General features: G+C 42.7%; 1 protein-coding gene across 1 annotated transcript in view; it reads left to right on the top strand.

The window, feature by feature from the left end:
• The window catches only part of LOC136835091 (transmembrane channel-like protein 5), a 617,814-nt gene that overhangs the window by 212,257 nt on the left and 389,434 nt on the right, over positions 1-16,123 (top strand). Inside the window, exon 4 of the mRNA XM_067098270.1 lies at positions 8,150-8,345. Coding sequence (XP_066954371.1) covers positions 8,150-8,345 — 196 coding nt within the window. The remainder of the gene's footprint in view (positions 1-8,149; positions 8,346-16,123) is intronic.

Genomic DNA, 16,123 nt, shown 5'->3' with positions numbered 1-16,123 from the left:
TTCCATAGATAAAACTCAAGCAGTCATGTTTTATAAAAATAAAAAGTGGAAAAAAGGTGAAGAAATAGAATTAAAAATCAGAAACCATAGTATACCAATTGGCCAAACAGCAAAATTTTTGGGATTAATATTTGAACTGGAGAGCCCACATTACATATGTAAAATCTAAAAGTAAAAGAGCATTAAATCTAATTAGAAGACTATCGAACAATACTTGGGGAGCCGGTAGACATACCCCTATTGTACAGGTTGACCATCACTAATCCGGCAATCAGTAGGCTGGAACAATCAGTAATCTGACACAAATTTCGGCTAGAGTAATTTCCAATGTTTCCGCGCTAATTTTCAAATTTCCCGGTCGCTGCGCTAACTTGTCCGCCGGCCGCCGATTTGGTGGCGCAGTGTGCTGCATCAACAAACTGGTAGCCTAGCCTACATTATACTGAACTCTATTCACATATTAACAGTATTATACAAACATCAACATAACAAATGTGCATCTTTTTCATGGATCTTTTAAAAAGTTATGCTTTACTACATTGTTTCCAATTGTATTATAAATTGCGATCAGTGTTTTGTTTTGGGAATCGGTATCGTGGTGTTTATTTCGCCGCATTTAACTAAGTTCAAAGTGCTTTTCTTGCTTTTAGTTAGCGTAAATGAATATGGATACTTTATTTATTTGGGACACGGATATTTTTCGTTATACGAAGTGTTTTAAGTCGAAATATAACTTAAATACGTTTCGTTGTGAAATTAATTTAGCTATTTTTTCGTTAATATATGACGTTCATGGGAATCACGGCTGGCCATTTTGGGGGCATGTTTGTTTTGTGTAAAAAAAAAATCAAGATTCCATTCGCTATTTTCTCTTGATTTCATCATAATACGAGCTTTACGTATTTATCTTTTATCTGTGTGAAAACAGTAGTAATTTGTATTCTTCCATGCCCAATAGTTTTGATTAAAATATATTCTCTCCAATTTTCATCCATGTTGCCGATGTACGATAATTTATAGTCATTAGTGGCTTGAACATTGTTTTCTCAGCTTCAGCTACAACTTACAGCTTTAAGTTACTGTAGCAGTATATTTCCCTGCCGATCTTTTCTCCAAAGCGAATAAGGGTATAGTGTAAAAAATATATCAGTCCTATTGTACAGTACTTAACGTCATTTGTAACATAACTACGGTTGAAATATAAGCAAAACAGTTGTTATCTGATACGATTATTAGCAAAACAACAGTTTCCCGTTCAGTTGTTTATGGCTGTTTGCATTTTTGCAAGAGTATAACATTACTAACGATACTTTTATCATTCTCTATAACTTTTAACTAGCAGATGGAATAAAGAGATGGAGGAAAAGAAGTTTTTCTATTGTAAGTTGGTCTCTCTCACTGCCTGATTGTAAGTGCTGCCTGCGCCTGCGCGAATTCTAAAAATATTTCCTAAATATTTTTGTCTGGTGTTAATTGCTAACCCCATCGTAAACTCGAAATATTGTAAGTCGAATTATCGTAACTCGAGCACTACCTGTATTTGATAATTGTCTTTTCTTTATTATCCAACTTGTACTGATTTATGGGATATTTTAATTCTAAGGTGATGTGCTTAGCTACTGGGTTTTGTGTATTCTAGCCTAATAAATGGCTAATCCGGCACCCTCTAGGTCCCAGTGATGCCGGATTAGTGATGGTCAACCTGTACTGTATAAAGCAACAGTTATTCCACAATAAGCTGTAGGTCCCGTTGCTAAGTAACCAATTGGTCCTTAGCCACGTAAAATAAGTCTAATCCTTCGGGCCAGCCCTAGGAGAGCTGTTAATCAGCTCAGTGGTCTGGTAAAACTAAGGTATACTTAACTCTACCCATCATTGATTATGGAAGCGAAGTATATGGCTCAGCATCTGACGCAGTGCTGAAACTGTTAGACCCTGTTCACAGTGAAGGCCTTAGAATATGCTCAGGAGCCTTTAGATCATCACCAAAATCATCGTTACAAGTTGAATGTGGTGAACTGCCTTTGTCTCCCCATAGAGAGCTAGTAACAATGAAAAGTGCTTTAAGAATTCAAACTAGTGATTCTCCAACCAAAAAATTATTTGAATTAAGAGATGTTTTTATAAATAACCATCCACCACCTTTCCCAATTAGAGCTAGAAGATTGTTAGAGTCGCTGAATATAAATATACAAGTGCGTTTGATACAATGGATAAAATGAGAATTTGCACACACCTCAAGTATTTATCAAAAAGTAACTCACGTACACCAGAACACCATAGACAACATACAATAGAGCATATAAGCCAAAAAGGTCCACATTACACAATATATACAGACGGATCTAAATCAGAACACAGAGTGAGATATGCTGCAGTGTCCCAAGACAAAACTTATCAGTTCTCTCTTCCTAATAATGCTTCTATATTTACAGCAGAATTGTATGGAATTGCATCAGCTATAAAAATAATTAAAGAATCATCATTCAATAATTTTGTGATTTTCAGTGACTCGAGAAGCGCTATAGAAGCTATTCAGAGTTACAAATCGAAAAATAATACAGTACAACAAATTAAATTGTATCTCCATAAATTATATAATAATGGAAAAAAATGTAGAAATATGTTGGAATCCCTGCCCATGTAGGGATCAAAGGAAATGAAGATGCAGACAAAGCAGCTACGCAACTCACATGACAAGATCAAATGTGAATATCCCTGTTACTGATTATGTAACACACATAAAAAAATGGGTATCATAAATAAATGGCAATATATATGGGATGAAGAACGTGAAAGTAATAAACTGAAAGAAATAAAACCTAATGTTAAAAAATGGAGTTCATCATATCAGAGAGAGAGACACGCACAAGTAATTTTAACACGTCTCAGAATAGGCCATACTCGTCTGACACATGGGCACTTAATGAGCAGCCCACATGGCCCGGCTCCTGAATGCTCAGAATGCAGAGTAATAATAACAGTCAGACATGTGTTATGTGAATGTCCAAAGTATGGCCAACAACGAATGACTACTTTTGGAAATAGATCAGTGAAAGAAATTTTGTCAGAATCGTTTACATTTTCAGTCGTTCCAATTTTGATGTTCTTGAAGAACTGTAGTTTAATTAATAAAATATAAAAATGAGTAAATAGTAAAAGCATGAAAACCCTTTTAATATTTGTTGAATTTAAAAAAAAGAGAAAAATGTAAAAATTTTGCTTAATTTATAGTCCGAATTTTAATATACCGTTTTAGTATGTGTGTAAGAAAGTCTGAGTAAATGTATTTATTGTATGTATGTGTTTCAGTATGAGAGGATATGCCTATGTACAGTTTTTAATTTCATTTTAATTCATTCATCATTATATGGAATGATCTATTGGGTCCTAGCGCTTGACTTCAGGCCTGGACCTAGTATTTTAGTCAAATCCTTCGGGCCAGCCCTGTGAGAGCTGAAAGTCAGCTCAGTGGTCTGGTTAAACTACTGTACTTTAGTAATAATAATAATAATAATAATAATAATAATAATAATAATAATAATAAGAGGACAGCCCGAGTCCACGCCCAAGAGTGCACGATTGCTCTCCCTGGTCAGCCTTCGCCCGCGTTTGCGCAAACAAGCCAGCCTACCTGGGGATAGCTTCCATGCACATTTGCGTGAACCCATTCACTCTCCTCAGGACAGCCCCCACCCAAGTTAGCGTGAGTGGGTTTGCTCTCTAAGACCTGTGCGGTCCGTTGTCACCGCAGGTTGACGGGGTTTTATGGCTTTCCTCTCCTGTCAAGGCTTCAGCTCTTGCAAGTCAGAGAAAAGTGCTCGGCCCTTTCACTTGTCTCTTCAATCTCCTGGTTACACCAGGAGCCAGGAGTTGGGCAGAAGGGTTCATGATTGGGGTGCCATGTCCCAAAGCAGCCCTCCTACAAAGCTTACACTCTGGGTTCGATCCTAGGACTGGGCCGGTTGTATGCTCAAGTGTTCAAGAGAAAGTGTCGGGGTTCTGTCAAGGCTTCTCTCTTGCCGAGGGTAGTCTAGGGGTTATGTGACCTGGAAAGGCACTAGGGTTTTTTCCTCAGGACACGGACACCCCCGATCTTCGGAAAACTTATTCAGAGATCATGTTGCTGTGTCAGTGATCTTGGGAAGAGACCATGGCTGCTTCCTTGGATCGTAAGTCTGCCCTCAAAGTTTTTGGGGACCAAGAAGGAACCCAAAGCTTTGTTGATTCGATCATCTTCACTTACAGAGGCCACAGTCGTGAAGAAGACTTAGCATGTCTTAAGGACAGCCTGCGTTCATGCCCAAGAGTGCATGATCGCTCTTCCTGGGTCAGCCCTCACCTGCATTCATGTGAACAAACCCGCTTACTTGGGGATAGCTTCTGTGTACGTTTGCGTGATTACGTCCGCTCTCCAAGACCTGTATGGCTGGCCTTACACGCCTGCAGGGTCCTTGGCTTCCAGCAGTTATCATAAAAGTGCTAAACTCTCTCACCTGTTCTCTTACCTCCTCGGAGTCTTTTGAGGACCGGTTATCAGATAGTTTTTGGGTTTGAGACTGGAAATGTTCGTGCTTCCATCATTTCCCAACATCAGTAGCATATACTCAGGATTTGATCTATGGACCAAACCAGTTGTATACTTGAGTGGTAGAGAGATCACAGGGTCCCTCTGGAGGTTTTTTCCCAGGGATTGTACATGAATTTGGCAGTTTAAGACCTCAAGAAAGAAATTTACCTTCCTTGTAGACTGCTCTTCAGCCATCGAAGCTTTTTGGGATCCCCTATAGGAAACCAAAGTCGATGTACTAATCATGGTCACAACTTGCCGAAAGGGTTTTTTTTAGCCTGGTGGATTTTCTCTTGTATGACCAAGATGATTCACTCAGGTCTCTCCTGTTGTGCAGTACACTTCCTCAGCCTTTGAATCACAAGAAGAATTCCCCAGTACCCTGGAGAGCCCTTTGCTGACCAAACAGACTGATCTGACGTTCGAGTCCATTGCTAACTGCCTCCCTGCAGAGGGAATTTCCCTTCCACAGGGCAGTGACAGTGGAATTGACTGTCATAGCAGCATTCCATAGAGAGTCCCCTGAATGGATCATGGTTCCACTACCTGGCCAAGATCACTTCTTCTTTTTAAAGTTCTCATAGTTCAGGAAAGGAAGTCACATTCAAGAGACTGATTTTGTCTGGAGGTAGAACCTTCTTCTACCTAGCCCACCAGACAGCTAACCTGTGTGTGAATCTGTTGCCAAGATTTGACTCAGGGTACCAGGTTTGGCTTGACTCAGGTTACCAGGTTTGTTGGTTGCGAGTTGTCACTGGTTCTCAGGAACGAACCGATACTAGGTTCCACTTCCCTCTGGCTAGTGGTAGAAGTTGACACCTCAGGTGACAGAGGTAGGTTAAGGAATTGATCTCCATGTTCACTGCCAGTGGTCAAGACCTCCAGGTCTTTGCATGTTTTTTTTACAGGCTCCGAAGAAGCCCCAGGCTTCAAAGGGCCCATGAAGATACACCCAATCTTCTTCTACCTTACCAGAAAGGTGTGCAGCAATGCTCCTTTTAGCCCCTGTCCACCCTGAGAAGGGAGCAGAGGTATGAAGAAAGGGGAAGGATGTTAGGGGTAGCATTCTTTTTTGCATTCTGCTATTGAAGAGAGGGGGTATCTGACAAGCTATGAATCAACATGGCACCGTACAGGGCAGGAACCTTCGAGTTCCCCCCCCACCCCTCTCCAATGTGTGTTCCACTTCCAGACTTCAGTTCCTGGCTCATCTTCAACCTTACCCCTAGGAAGAGGTGAAGGCATTGCTGAGGATGATACAGTTAGTACTCGTTAGGATGCATATTTTCAAATATATATCCATCTTTGTTTGGGGACAAGAAATGACTTCTCTAATTTGCCGGGACTTGGCACTCTCATTCAGATTTGAGAAGCCTGATTTGACACTCGAGCAGAACACTTAGTGTCCAGACATGCTGGTGTTATGGTCTTAGTCGCATATCAGCAGGTTCAGAGAGGAGTTCAGTTATTCCTGTCTTACAGAAACAATCAGCTCGACAGTGACAAGTCATCCTTGTTCACATGTCGCCCTTGGGGAAGCCAGGCCCTCACAAGTGGCTTTTTCCTCATCCCCTTCAGTGAAGAATGCAAAGTTCTAGTCTTCAGTAAGGGACTCCCATTCCTTTCCATTACTCCCAGGGAGGAAGGGAATTGGGAATCAGGAATTACATGGTGGCTAGACAACAGGAACCTTGTTGGAGTGTCTCTTCACACTCCTCCTCCTGTCATGCCCCCGTTCTCAGGTGCATAGACCAAGGGATGAGGCACACACCTGGAAGAGTTGCTGCTTTCAGGTGAGTGGAACCGGAACGGCAAACATCTCCACATCAGTATCCTGGAACTCAAGACAGCTTCCTTAACTCTTCGAGAGGTTCAGGATCTTGGCGAGCTACTTTGTGGTGCTGATGAGTGTCACTACCCCCATCACCATGAGAGTAACTTCTGTCAACAAAGAGGATGGGGGGGAACTGGTTTCCCTTCAACTCTACATGTTGGTGGTGCAGTTGTATGAGTGGGCGATTGCACTCGGTAGAGCTGTTAGCCAGGTACATTCTGGGGAACCGGAATGTAATGACAGATAAACTCATTTTATTCTAATCCTTTGGGCCAGTCCTATGAAAGCTGAAAGTCAGCTCAGTGGTCTGGTTAAACTACTCAAATAATAATAATAATATGTTGTTCAATAACTAATTTTTCTTCCTTTTCTTCTTCTGACGACAAAAATCATAATATTTCTTGATTAATGATGCAAAGGAGGATGTAGATTTGATGGTTACCATCTAGATTTTGTACTTCTTGAAATGCCCTGAAGAAATATCCTATATCAAATTGTCGCAGAAATCTTTAGTTGGGAAGGTATTCACTTCTTGAAAACTGTCTGTTGTACTGTGTGCTTTCACTTTTATAGGAACAACTATGTTTGGAGCTTCCTCTTAAAGTGCTCAGATGTCAGCTATCTTGGAAAATTCACAAGTTTTTTTAAATCTTGGTTTAAAATGAAAATTATGTTTTCTATGAAATATATTTATTTCTAGTCTTAAAAATTATATAAACTTTCCACCTTTTAATGGGTAGTAGTAACCGAGTTTTTGTCTTAAAAGGCACGTTGTAAAATTCTTGGACTTAGAATTCTTACTTAGTCTATGGGCACTCAGAAATTCTATATAAGTTCACAAGTCACTTTTAGCATTTACTGTCACTACTCCACACATCTCAACACTCTCTTCCCTGGTGCCCTTTTCCAACTAACTCTTATTCTGAGAACATGTGTATATATGGGGTTCTGTCAGGTAGTCCTATCATACCAAACCTGGTATAAATTTTCCAAGTTTCGTCTCTATGGGCACCATTTTCCATTAATGTTCCTCTTCACTTTTCTATACATTTCATTTGATGGCTGTTATTAAGTTTAATGGCAACAAGATACTGGCTGGCCATCTGCCTCAAAAGACTCTCATAGCTTTCTCATTTCAGTTAACTTTAGACCTCTCACTAAAGTGCTGAACACACTTTTTCCCCATACAAGATACACAACATTAATTTGTATAGCCAGAGTTCACTGGGATTTATTCACTTTGTTATTACCCCTTTTCTGTTTTTCTCTTTGTCTGTATTGGTAATTTTCTGTATGCCCTTGTATGTTTAGTAAGATATTTAGTTTATTCTATTACAGACTGTTTCATTACATATGTATATATGTATGTGTTGTGTGGGTAATGTTGAGCTCCTGATATTGTTTAATTGGATAATCAAGGATTACTATTAATTTGAATTTTCCCTAGCATACAAACTTGAAGTTCTTTACATACATGGCCCACCTGTGCCACCCTTCTATGATGTGGGTCGGAAGGCAAATTGGAGTCAACAACAATGTCAGTAAGTTTGAATGGCCATTTCCATCTCATGCTTAAAGCTAAATCTGTATGTAAAGAAGTTCAGGTTTGTATGTGAGGAAAAATTCAGATTACTTAAGAATTTTATATTTTGGTTTCTTGACTATTGAAATAATTTATGTTCACTTATCTCTAGATGGGAATTTAGACATGAAAGTTTTTAATAGTTTTATTATATTTTTTTCAGTTGACTTTTTGGGAAGCCACCTCCAACATTATGGGGCTGATCAACGCCCTTCAGCATGGTTCAACACAGTCATTGCTCGTCGTAGGAAAGGGGTTGCTCCTCAGACAGAGGAAGAGGCTGTTGATGAAATTACAGAAGCAATGGGTGGAGATGAGAAACTCATGTCTGATGATATAGACGGAAAAATGATGCGTAGGTATGTTTCCCTGCGTGTGAAAGTTGTTGGCACTGTGGGAGTAAAGAATTTGCTCATACAGTGACTAACCTCTTGTTTGTTTCTGGATTATCACTTTGAGCTCATTATGCATGATTAGAGGAGTGTTTCCTTGAGACAAAAGTAATATTGTTATTATCATTAGTAAAGCTATTGTTCTTCTGAGGATACAAACCTTGGTCTCTTATATGAAATACCTTTGGTGAAGGCTGGTTTGTCATGGAAGCTTGGTAACAAGTTAGTTAACTAGTGGCACAACATACCCACTCAGTTGGTATGCAGTGCCACTCTTTTCATGGACTTCCAAACTGCTCAGGCATACTAACCCTCTCTCATCATGGCTGTCATTGGAGTTATGTGAGTTTATACCTATTGAAATACAAACCATTTCACCTTATGGTAATCCCTTGATTAACCATTTGCACTATCTGGGCATTGATGTTATCTGGAAGGTCTGCATCACCACAGTATATATATATATATATATATATATATATATATATATATATATATATATATATATATATATATATATATATATATATATATATATATATATATATATATATATATATATATATATATATATGCAGTAAATGAATAACAAAAACATCTGTTTGACTGTAAATGCTATGTGGGTAGAGAGAGGTGATGTTTACATTCATTAGCTCTGAGAATAGAGTATTGTGAGGATGGTAGGCCTGGGTAAACTTTTCAGGGGAAGTTAGGGGTGCCATGAGAGCTGAGTGGGAAGCGCTTGGAGGGACCCTCATCTGCATGGGAGTTTTCTCATCTGTTTTCAGCTTAAAAGCAACAACTTCATCACACATGTTGTTTATCACTTTTGAGTGTCTTAGTATTGTGGGGATCTACAGTAGGCTGGGTTAAGTGCTTACAGGGTTGTAGGACTGGGAGAGCTCAGTGAGGAGAATTGAGTGGGCTTTTGTGTTTGTGTGTTGGGGAGCTTTCATACTCTTTTTGGCTTAAAAGCAACGTCATTACACATAATTTAGTTTATTGCTTTTGAGTGGCTGAGAAAGATATAACTAAACAGAAGTTTTAATTTCTTGGGTGTGTGTGTCCTCCCCTTCTCTCTCCCTTCCATCCCCCTGCCTCCACTGGATAGCATCGGCAGTGGCAATAAATTTATTTCTGTTTAAATTTGCAAACAAAATTACTGTAATATTCAATAAGCATTGGAAAAATGGTTTGGCTGAAATCTAGAACCAGTTGAGATTGCAGTACAGTAAACCCCCTGTATTTGCTGTCTCATTATTCGCGGCTTTTTCAGTGGAACGTATCTTCCCATTATATGTGGTATTTTTCACTGAGAAATATTCACTAATTACTGTATTTTCATATCCTTTTCATGACTTTTTGTGATAACTATTGAATTACTCAGGTATAAGCATTTTTAGAGGGTTTTTTGTGTTTAAACCATCAAAATAGGCAGTTCTAAGTGTTTTTAGAGGCGTTTTAAGCAGATTTTAGTTGGGGGGGTTGCCGTACACATCCCCTGCGAATACGGGGGTATACTGTATTGAAGCTTGTCAGGCTCTTTAATATTTCAGATGCTATATTAATTACAGATCCCAAGGAGAAGTTAAATGAAATGCTGATGGCTATGTTAATAAGGTATGTCCCTTGAAAGGTCATCAAATTCAGGACAAATGATCAGTTGTGGTTTGATGATACATGTAGAGAAGTTTACCATGACAAACAGTTGAAATTCAACACGTGGAAACAAAATTGTTCACATGAAAAGTACACCATTTCTGGGCTCGACCTGTGTCACCCAGTGAAATGGTTCTAATAGCACACATTTCTAGGTATAAATATTGCTAAATATACCAGAGAAAAAGCTATCCATAATGCCAGGGTTACTACCCCTGGATCGATCACCACAAAGGTGTCGGTATGCACTAAGGGGTGAGTGGTAGCCACTATCACAGATGCTTCGCCCAACAGATTTCTCCATTCTCAAAGCCCCCAAAATGGGTGTGCCGATCTACCCCTTACCTTCCGCTCGCTGCCACTACCACTCGCGCCTGCCATCTTCATTCCAAAAGCTAGCACAAACACGAGAACACCGTATCTCCTTTTTCTGTGTGATTTTCATCCTATTCTGCTTTAATCATGTCATCCCACAAGGATTTCACACCATCTAAGTTGAATACTTTTTCTGGTTGGTTTGTTAAACGTGAGAGGCACAGTATTTATGATCTGTACGTAAAATGTATTTACAAGGTGCACAGCCGAACGTCGGCCATGCTTGCCTCTGTTGCGTTTTCGACCTTCAGTCTCCGCATTATCGTTAGCAGAACGAATTCTGCTTGATACTTTCATTTATTCCATTTTGGTTTTGGAGCATATTTTGGAGAATTTACCATGTCGCTGGTTTAGTGGCAAAGGATCTTTTGTTTCTGGGCTTTGTACATTGCCTAAACAGATGAGCTAGGCTCAGTTTTTCTGATCATAGATTTTAAGTCTTTTTATTAGTTTCCTTTCCTCCACCAGTGGGTTGGTGCCTTCTCGATGGTGTTATTATTATTACCATGATTATAGCTAATGTGTATAAGGATGGATGTCATGTCCATTCCTGGATTAGTTTATGCATGTGATTCGGCATCAGAGGTAGGCCATCTTGGTACCTAATGTGCCTACGCCTTCTCTGCCACCGAATCATTTATGTTTATGTATATATTTAATCTTTAGGCTAACCCACATCATAGGTGGTTAACTTTATATTATATATTATTTGCTCTATAACAAGGTTGGTTTTATTCTATCAGTTTGGTAGTTACTAGCCTGGCCTACCTGACCAGGCTGCGATGCGGTTTTGGAGGGTTAGGCTAGGCATGACTTGCGCTCTTACACGATGCTCAGGCTTCCTAGCTCACCTGACCGTGCCGTTTCACGGTTTTGGAGGGTGAAGTTAGGTTAGTGAGAGAGTTCCGCATTCACACTTAGCCCACCTGACCAGGCCGTTAGGTTTTGGAGGGTGAGGTTAGGCTAGTGAGAGAGTTCCTCCTTCACTCTTAGCCCACCTGGCCAGGCCGTTAGGTTTTGGAAGGTGAGGTTAGAATAGTGAGGGGGCTCCTCATTCATACCTTGCCACCTGACCAGACCGATTCAGTTTTGGAGGGTGAGGCTAGATTAATACGAAGGTTCTTCTCTCCCCACACCTGTAGCGCCCACCCTAGCCTTCCTGACCAGACCAAAAAAGTTTTGGTTTTCGAAGGTAGGCTAGGAACAGGAGGTTATGCTCCGGGCTTTTTCGTGTATTTAGCCTAGTCCTTCTTTACCTGAACGTTTAGAATCTGGCGACGTTGCCTGGGCGGCATCCTCTTAAGAGGAAAACCGATCGCTTGCGTTCGGCACCTCCGTATAGGAGGTTGTACTCGGCTTCTCGGAGGGTGCATCCACCTGACCGGTTGCCGTTCCGCCGTGTTTCCGCCACTCACCTACCTTTCCCGTGAAAGCAAATAAGAGTTACGATATGATAGACTTAGTGTTTATAAGTACTTGGTGTTTACTGCCTGCTTGAGACGGCGGAATCTCCGCCAGACTGGTTGGATCTCTCGTTGTTATTGTCCATTTAACCACTCCGGTGGGTATGGTTTCTGGCATGTTTTACGGTTTCCATTATTTGGTTACTGCCCTGGGCATTTTGAGAGATGGGCTATATGCGAACACTGTCTTTCGCTCATTACGCCGATTCCATTTTGTGTGACACAATGAGTTTTCTGCGACAAGTCGCGGCGGAGTAACATAGAGTGCTTGCTTGTAACTTAAATATTAGTTAACCATTCCGTAGCATAAATCTATTTTAAATAGACTTTTGCTGCCGGACTCAGTTCCGGTGGGTCTTGCCTTGATGATACTCAGGTACCATCATCCATAATCTTGTAAGTTAGACTTTTGCCGCCGGACGTAGTTCCGGCAGGTCTTGCCCTGATGATACTCATGTACCGTCACCACTTACAGATGGTACGTTGTCAGGAGCAAGGGTGCACGGCCGTCCTCCAGCAACCCTGCGGACACGAGGTGTGCCGCTCGCACTCCAGCTGCGCGGTGCATGTTGGGGACCTGGTCGTCTGGCACCCTGACAGCTGTGAGATATGTTACGCTCTTTACGAGCTGGTGACAGATGAGTCAGTAAGTGACAAGAGACTAGTAACCTTTAGTCCCTTTTAATAACTCATATGGATATATGCGATATAATTGGAAGTTCCGGCCGCTAAAGAATATTTTTAGCAAGTCCTATCTTCTCTTTCAGGCTAACCAAGCAATCCGGGCCTCTTCGCTGTCGACCCTGAAGACCTGGGTCGGCGGATTTGGGAGAAACGTTGCGTCTGGCCACCCCTACGTACTGTCGGAGGAGATTTGCAATCTCCTCTATCTGAACGCTCGGATCTCCGCCGCAGTACCGAAGGAAGTGGCTGCCCCACTCATCGCAAGGATGAGGGAGGAGACGCAGCCCCCAGAAGAAGATAATCTGTGCAAAGAAGTGACGGAAGAGGTAGCGGCCATCAACATCCACCTCGAGCCGATGAGTGTAGATGACCATCAGGTAGAAGGTAGGGCGGTAAGTGAGGCAGGGGGAAGTAGCGAAATTAGATCTCTTTTAGCTAGTTCTCCATCTTCGTCCTCTTCCTTCCAAGGTTTTTCCAAACCAGCTATCCTTGGGGACAGATCTCGGTCTGCTATCCCCAAGGTGAAATCCTTGAAGCAGAAAGACTTACCCAAGTCTTCTAGACCTCAAAGGTCTAATCCGCCAGTCAAAGGTCTAATCCGCCAGCTCCCTCTAGGTCGTCACTGGCTTCCAAACCAGTGACGTCCTCAAGTAAGGCTACTCCCCCGTCTAAGGGGTTGAGAACCAGTAGTGTCGAAGGCTAAACCCCCACAGCCTAACTTCGACTCTGAGGCTTTCTTGACCTCCTGATGCAGAGGATCGACTCTAAGGTTGAAGCTAGGCTCAAGATCTCTCTTCTCAGCTTGTTACAAGCTTAGAGACCTCCGAACAGTCAGTGGTGTCATTGACACAGAGGTTGCAGGCCCAGGAAAGCTTGCTCTCCGGATTCATCCAATCCGGAGCAGTTGTGACGCCAGATAACTCTCAATTAATCAATCAATCAATCCCGGATGCTTCCAGACTCCCCCTTTGATAAGGGGGAACCGTGGCAGCTGGCCCTGCATGCCCCCTGCACGAATGATACTCTGACCATAGAGGGATTGGGCACTCGTCGTCTGGAAGAACTAGAGTTCTTTCCGGCAGACCTAGTGCCTCCCTATCCAGGCTTTGCCAGGTTAACTGAGGAAGCCTGGATTAGATCCGATAAGGTCCCTAAGGAAATGGTCATCTTTCCTAGGGACCAAGCTCAATCCACCCTGATGCACGCTCTCACTGACTGGGAGTGCGAGAACACCAAACTTACTCCCTTTAAAGGAAGTTTCACGATGTTCTCTGTAGGGGACTCTATCCCGACCCCCTGCACTACTAAGATTGCAGAGCTGACCCTTCAGGCTGGGATAGAGGGCAAACCCATACCTCAACTCTGGGAGACAGATCCTACTTCTCTTCTCTTCCCCGGAGATTCGGAATGTTGGGTGGGAGCTCCGGCAATGTTCACGGTTGGGAAACTCGATCCCGAGTGTGCCTCTACCCTGTTCAGCGAGCAACTTCCCAGGATTCCGGATGCTCTGCTGAAGATGGAGTTTGAGACTAGGTGCAGGCTGAGTCGTACCCTTCATTCCATCACCATCTCAGAGGTGACTGCATTAACCTATACAGACGAACCTCTGTTTCAGGTCCTCACAAAGTCATTATTGGCATCCTTCCAATCGGACCTTTATGACTTTGTGGTTGCGAGGCAGAACTGCTGAAAGCACATCTTTGCCGACGCCACCATCAGGCATGAGCCCAGTAGACTCATGAAGAACTCTATCTGGGGACCTAACCTCTTCCCAGAGGATGAGGTCAATAATGTCCTGGCAGAGGCAACCAGAGCAAACCAGAGTCTTCTCTCTCGCTGGGGTCTTCCTTTCAAAAGGAAGTTCTCTGAGACCTCCGGACCTCAACCTAAGGAAAGGAAGAGGTTCAGGAGATTCCAGAGCTATCGGAAGCCTCAGGCTCAGACTGTGCTTCAGGCGGTACCGGTCTCACAGATCGGCCAGCCTTCCACATCTAAGGCACAGCCTCAACCGCAGTACGTCCTGATGCAGCCGGCTCAGCAAGCTTCGGCTCCGCCAGCCTTCGTGACGTCCCCAGCTTTCAACGCCTCATTTGAAAACCAGGGGGCGTTTCGAGGATACAATAGACATGCGAGGGGTAGTAGAGCCAGAGCCGCCTACAGAGGTAGAGCAGCGTCCAGACCTCTCTCGCGTGGAAGAGGAACCCGAGGAGGCAGAGGGAGTAAGTCCTCTTCCAATCAATGAGCCTCCTCAGGTAGGCGGGAGATTGTATCTCTTCCGGGACCGTTGGACCTTCAGTCCATGGGCCCACAGCATAATTTCAAAAGGTCTGGGATGGAGCTGGAGCAGAGGACCTCCTCCGCCAGTCAGATTCCATCAACCTCCATCCAAAGAATTACTGGACTATGCAAAGGACCTTCTGCAAAAGAAGGCAATAAAGAAAGTCAGGCACTTGAAATTTCAAGATTGTCTGTTCACTGTCCCAAAGAAAGACTCAGACAAGCAAAGAGTAATTCTAGACGTGTCTCGTCTCAACTTATACATTCAATGCGACAAGTTTCGCATGCTTACAATCTCACAGGTACGGACCCTACTTCCCCGTGGGGCCGTCACCACCTCTATAGATCTTTCAGACGCATACTATCACGTCCCGATTGAGAGAAATTTCTCTCCTTACCCAGGGTTCAGACTAGGAAAACAAGCATACTCGTTCAGAGTCATGCCATTCGGGCTCAACATAGCGCCCAGAATATTTACCAAACTGGCGGAGACAGTAGTCCAAGAGCTACGGGCTCAAGGGATTATGCTGGCCGCATACCTGGACGATTGGATAATATGGGCATCCAACGCCAAGGAATGTCGAAAAGCAACAATAACAGTAATCAACTTCCTGGAATACTTGGGATTCCAAATAAACAGGAAGAATTCCCGTCTAGTCCCGGCTGCTCAATTTCAGTGGTTGGGAATCCAATGGGACCTAAACACACACAGACTGTCACTTCCGCCAGCCAAAAGGAGGGAAATAGCCAAAGCTACCAGGCAGTTCCTCAAGAACAAAATAGCCTCTCGTCGTACCCAGGAAAGAGTTCTAGGCTCTCTTCAGTTCGCTTCAGTAACAGATTTGTTACTGAAAGCCAGACTAAAGGATATAAACAGGGTATGGCGGAAACGAGCCAACAGCAGAAACAGGGACAAGGTGTCTCTAATTCCGCTGGTATTGAGGAAAAGGCTTCGACCATGGTCGACAGTCAAGAGTTTGTCAAGGTCAGTGCCTCTTCAATTTCCCCCTCCATCGCTAGTGATCCATACGGATGCTTCCCTAAGCGGATGGGGAGGATACTCCCAACACAAGAAAGTTCAAGGAACATGGTCGACAGTATTCCACCAGTTCCATATCAACATTCTAGAGGCAATGGCAGTTTTTCTAACATTAAAGAAATTACGTCCAGCCAGACAGATTCACATCAGACTGGTGCTGGACAGTGCAGTAATTGTACATTGCCTAAACAGAGGGGGCTCCAAGTCGAGCCATATCAATTAAGTAATGATAGCAATTTTCTCTCTGG

The sequence above is a fragment of the Macrobrachium rosenbergii genome, chromosome 54 (assembly GCF_040412425.1).
Source record: "Macrobrachium rosenbergii isolate ZJJX-2024 chromosome 54, ASM4041242v1, whole genome shotgun sequence".
Lineage (NCBI taxonomy): Eukaryota > Metazoa > Arthropoda > Malacostraca > Decapoda > Palaemonidae > Macrobrachium > Macrobrachium rosenbergii.
The sequence above is the reverse complement of the archived record's forward strand: the minus strand, read 5'-3'. Positions and strand labels throughout refer to the sequence as shown.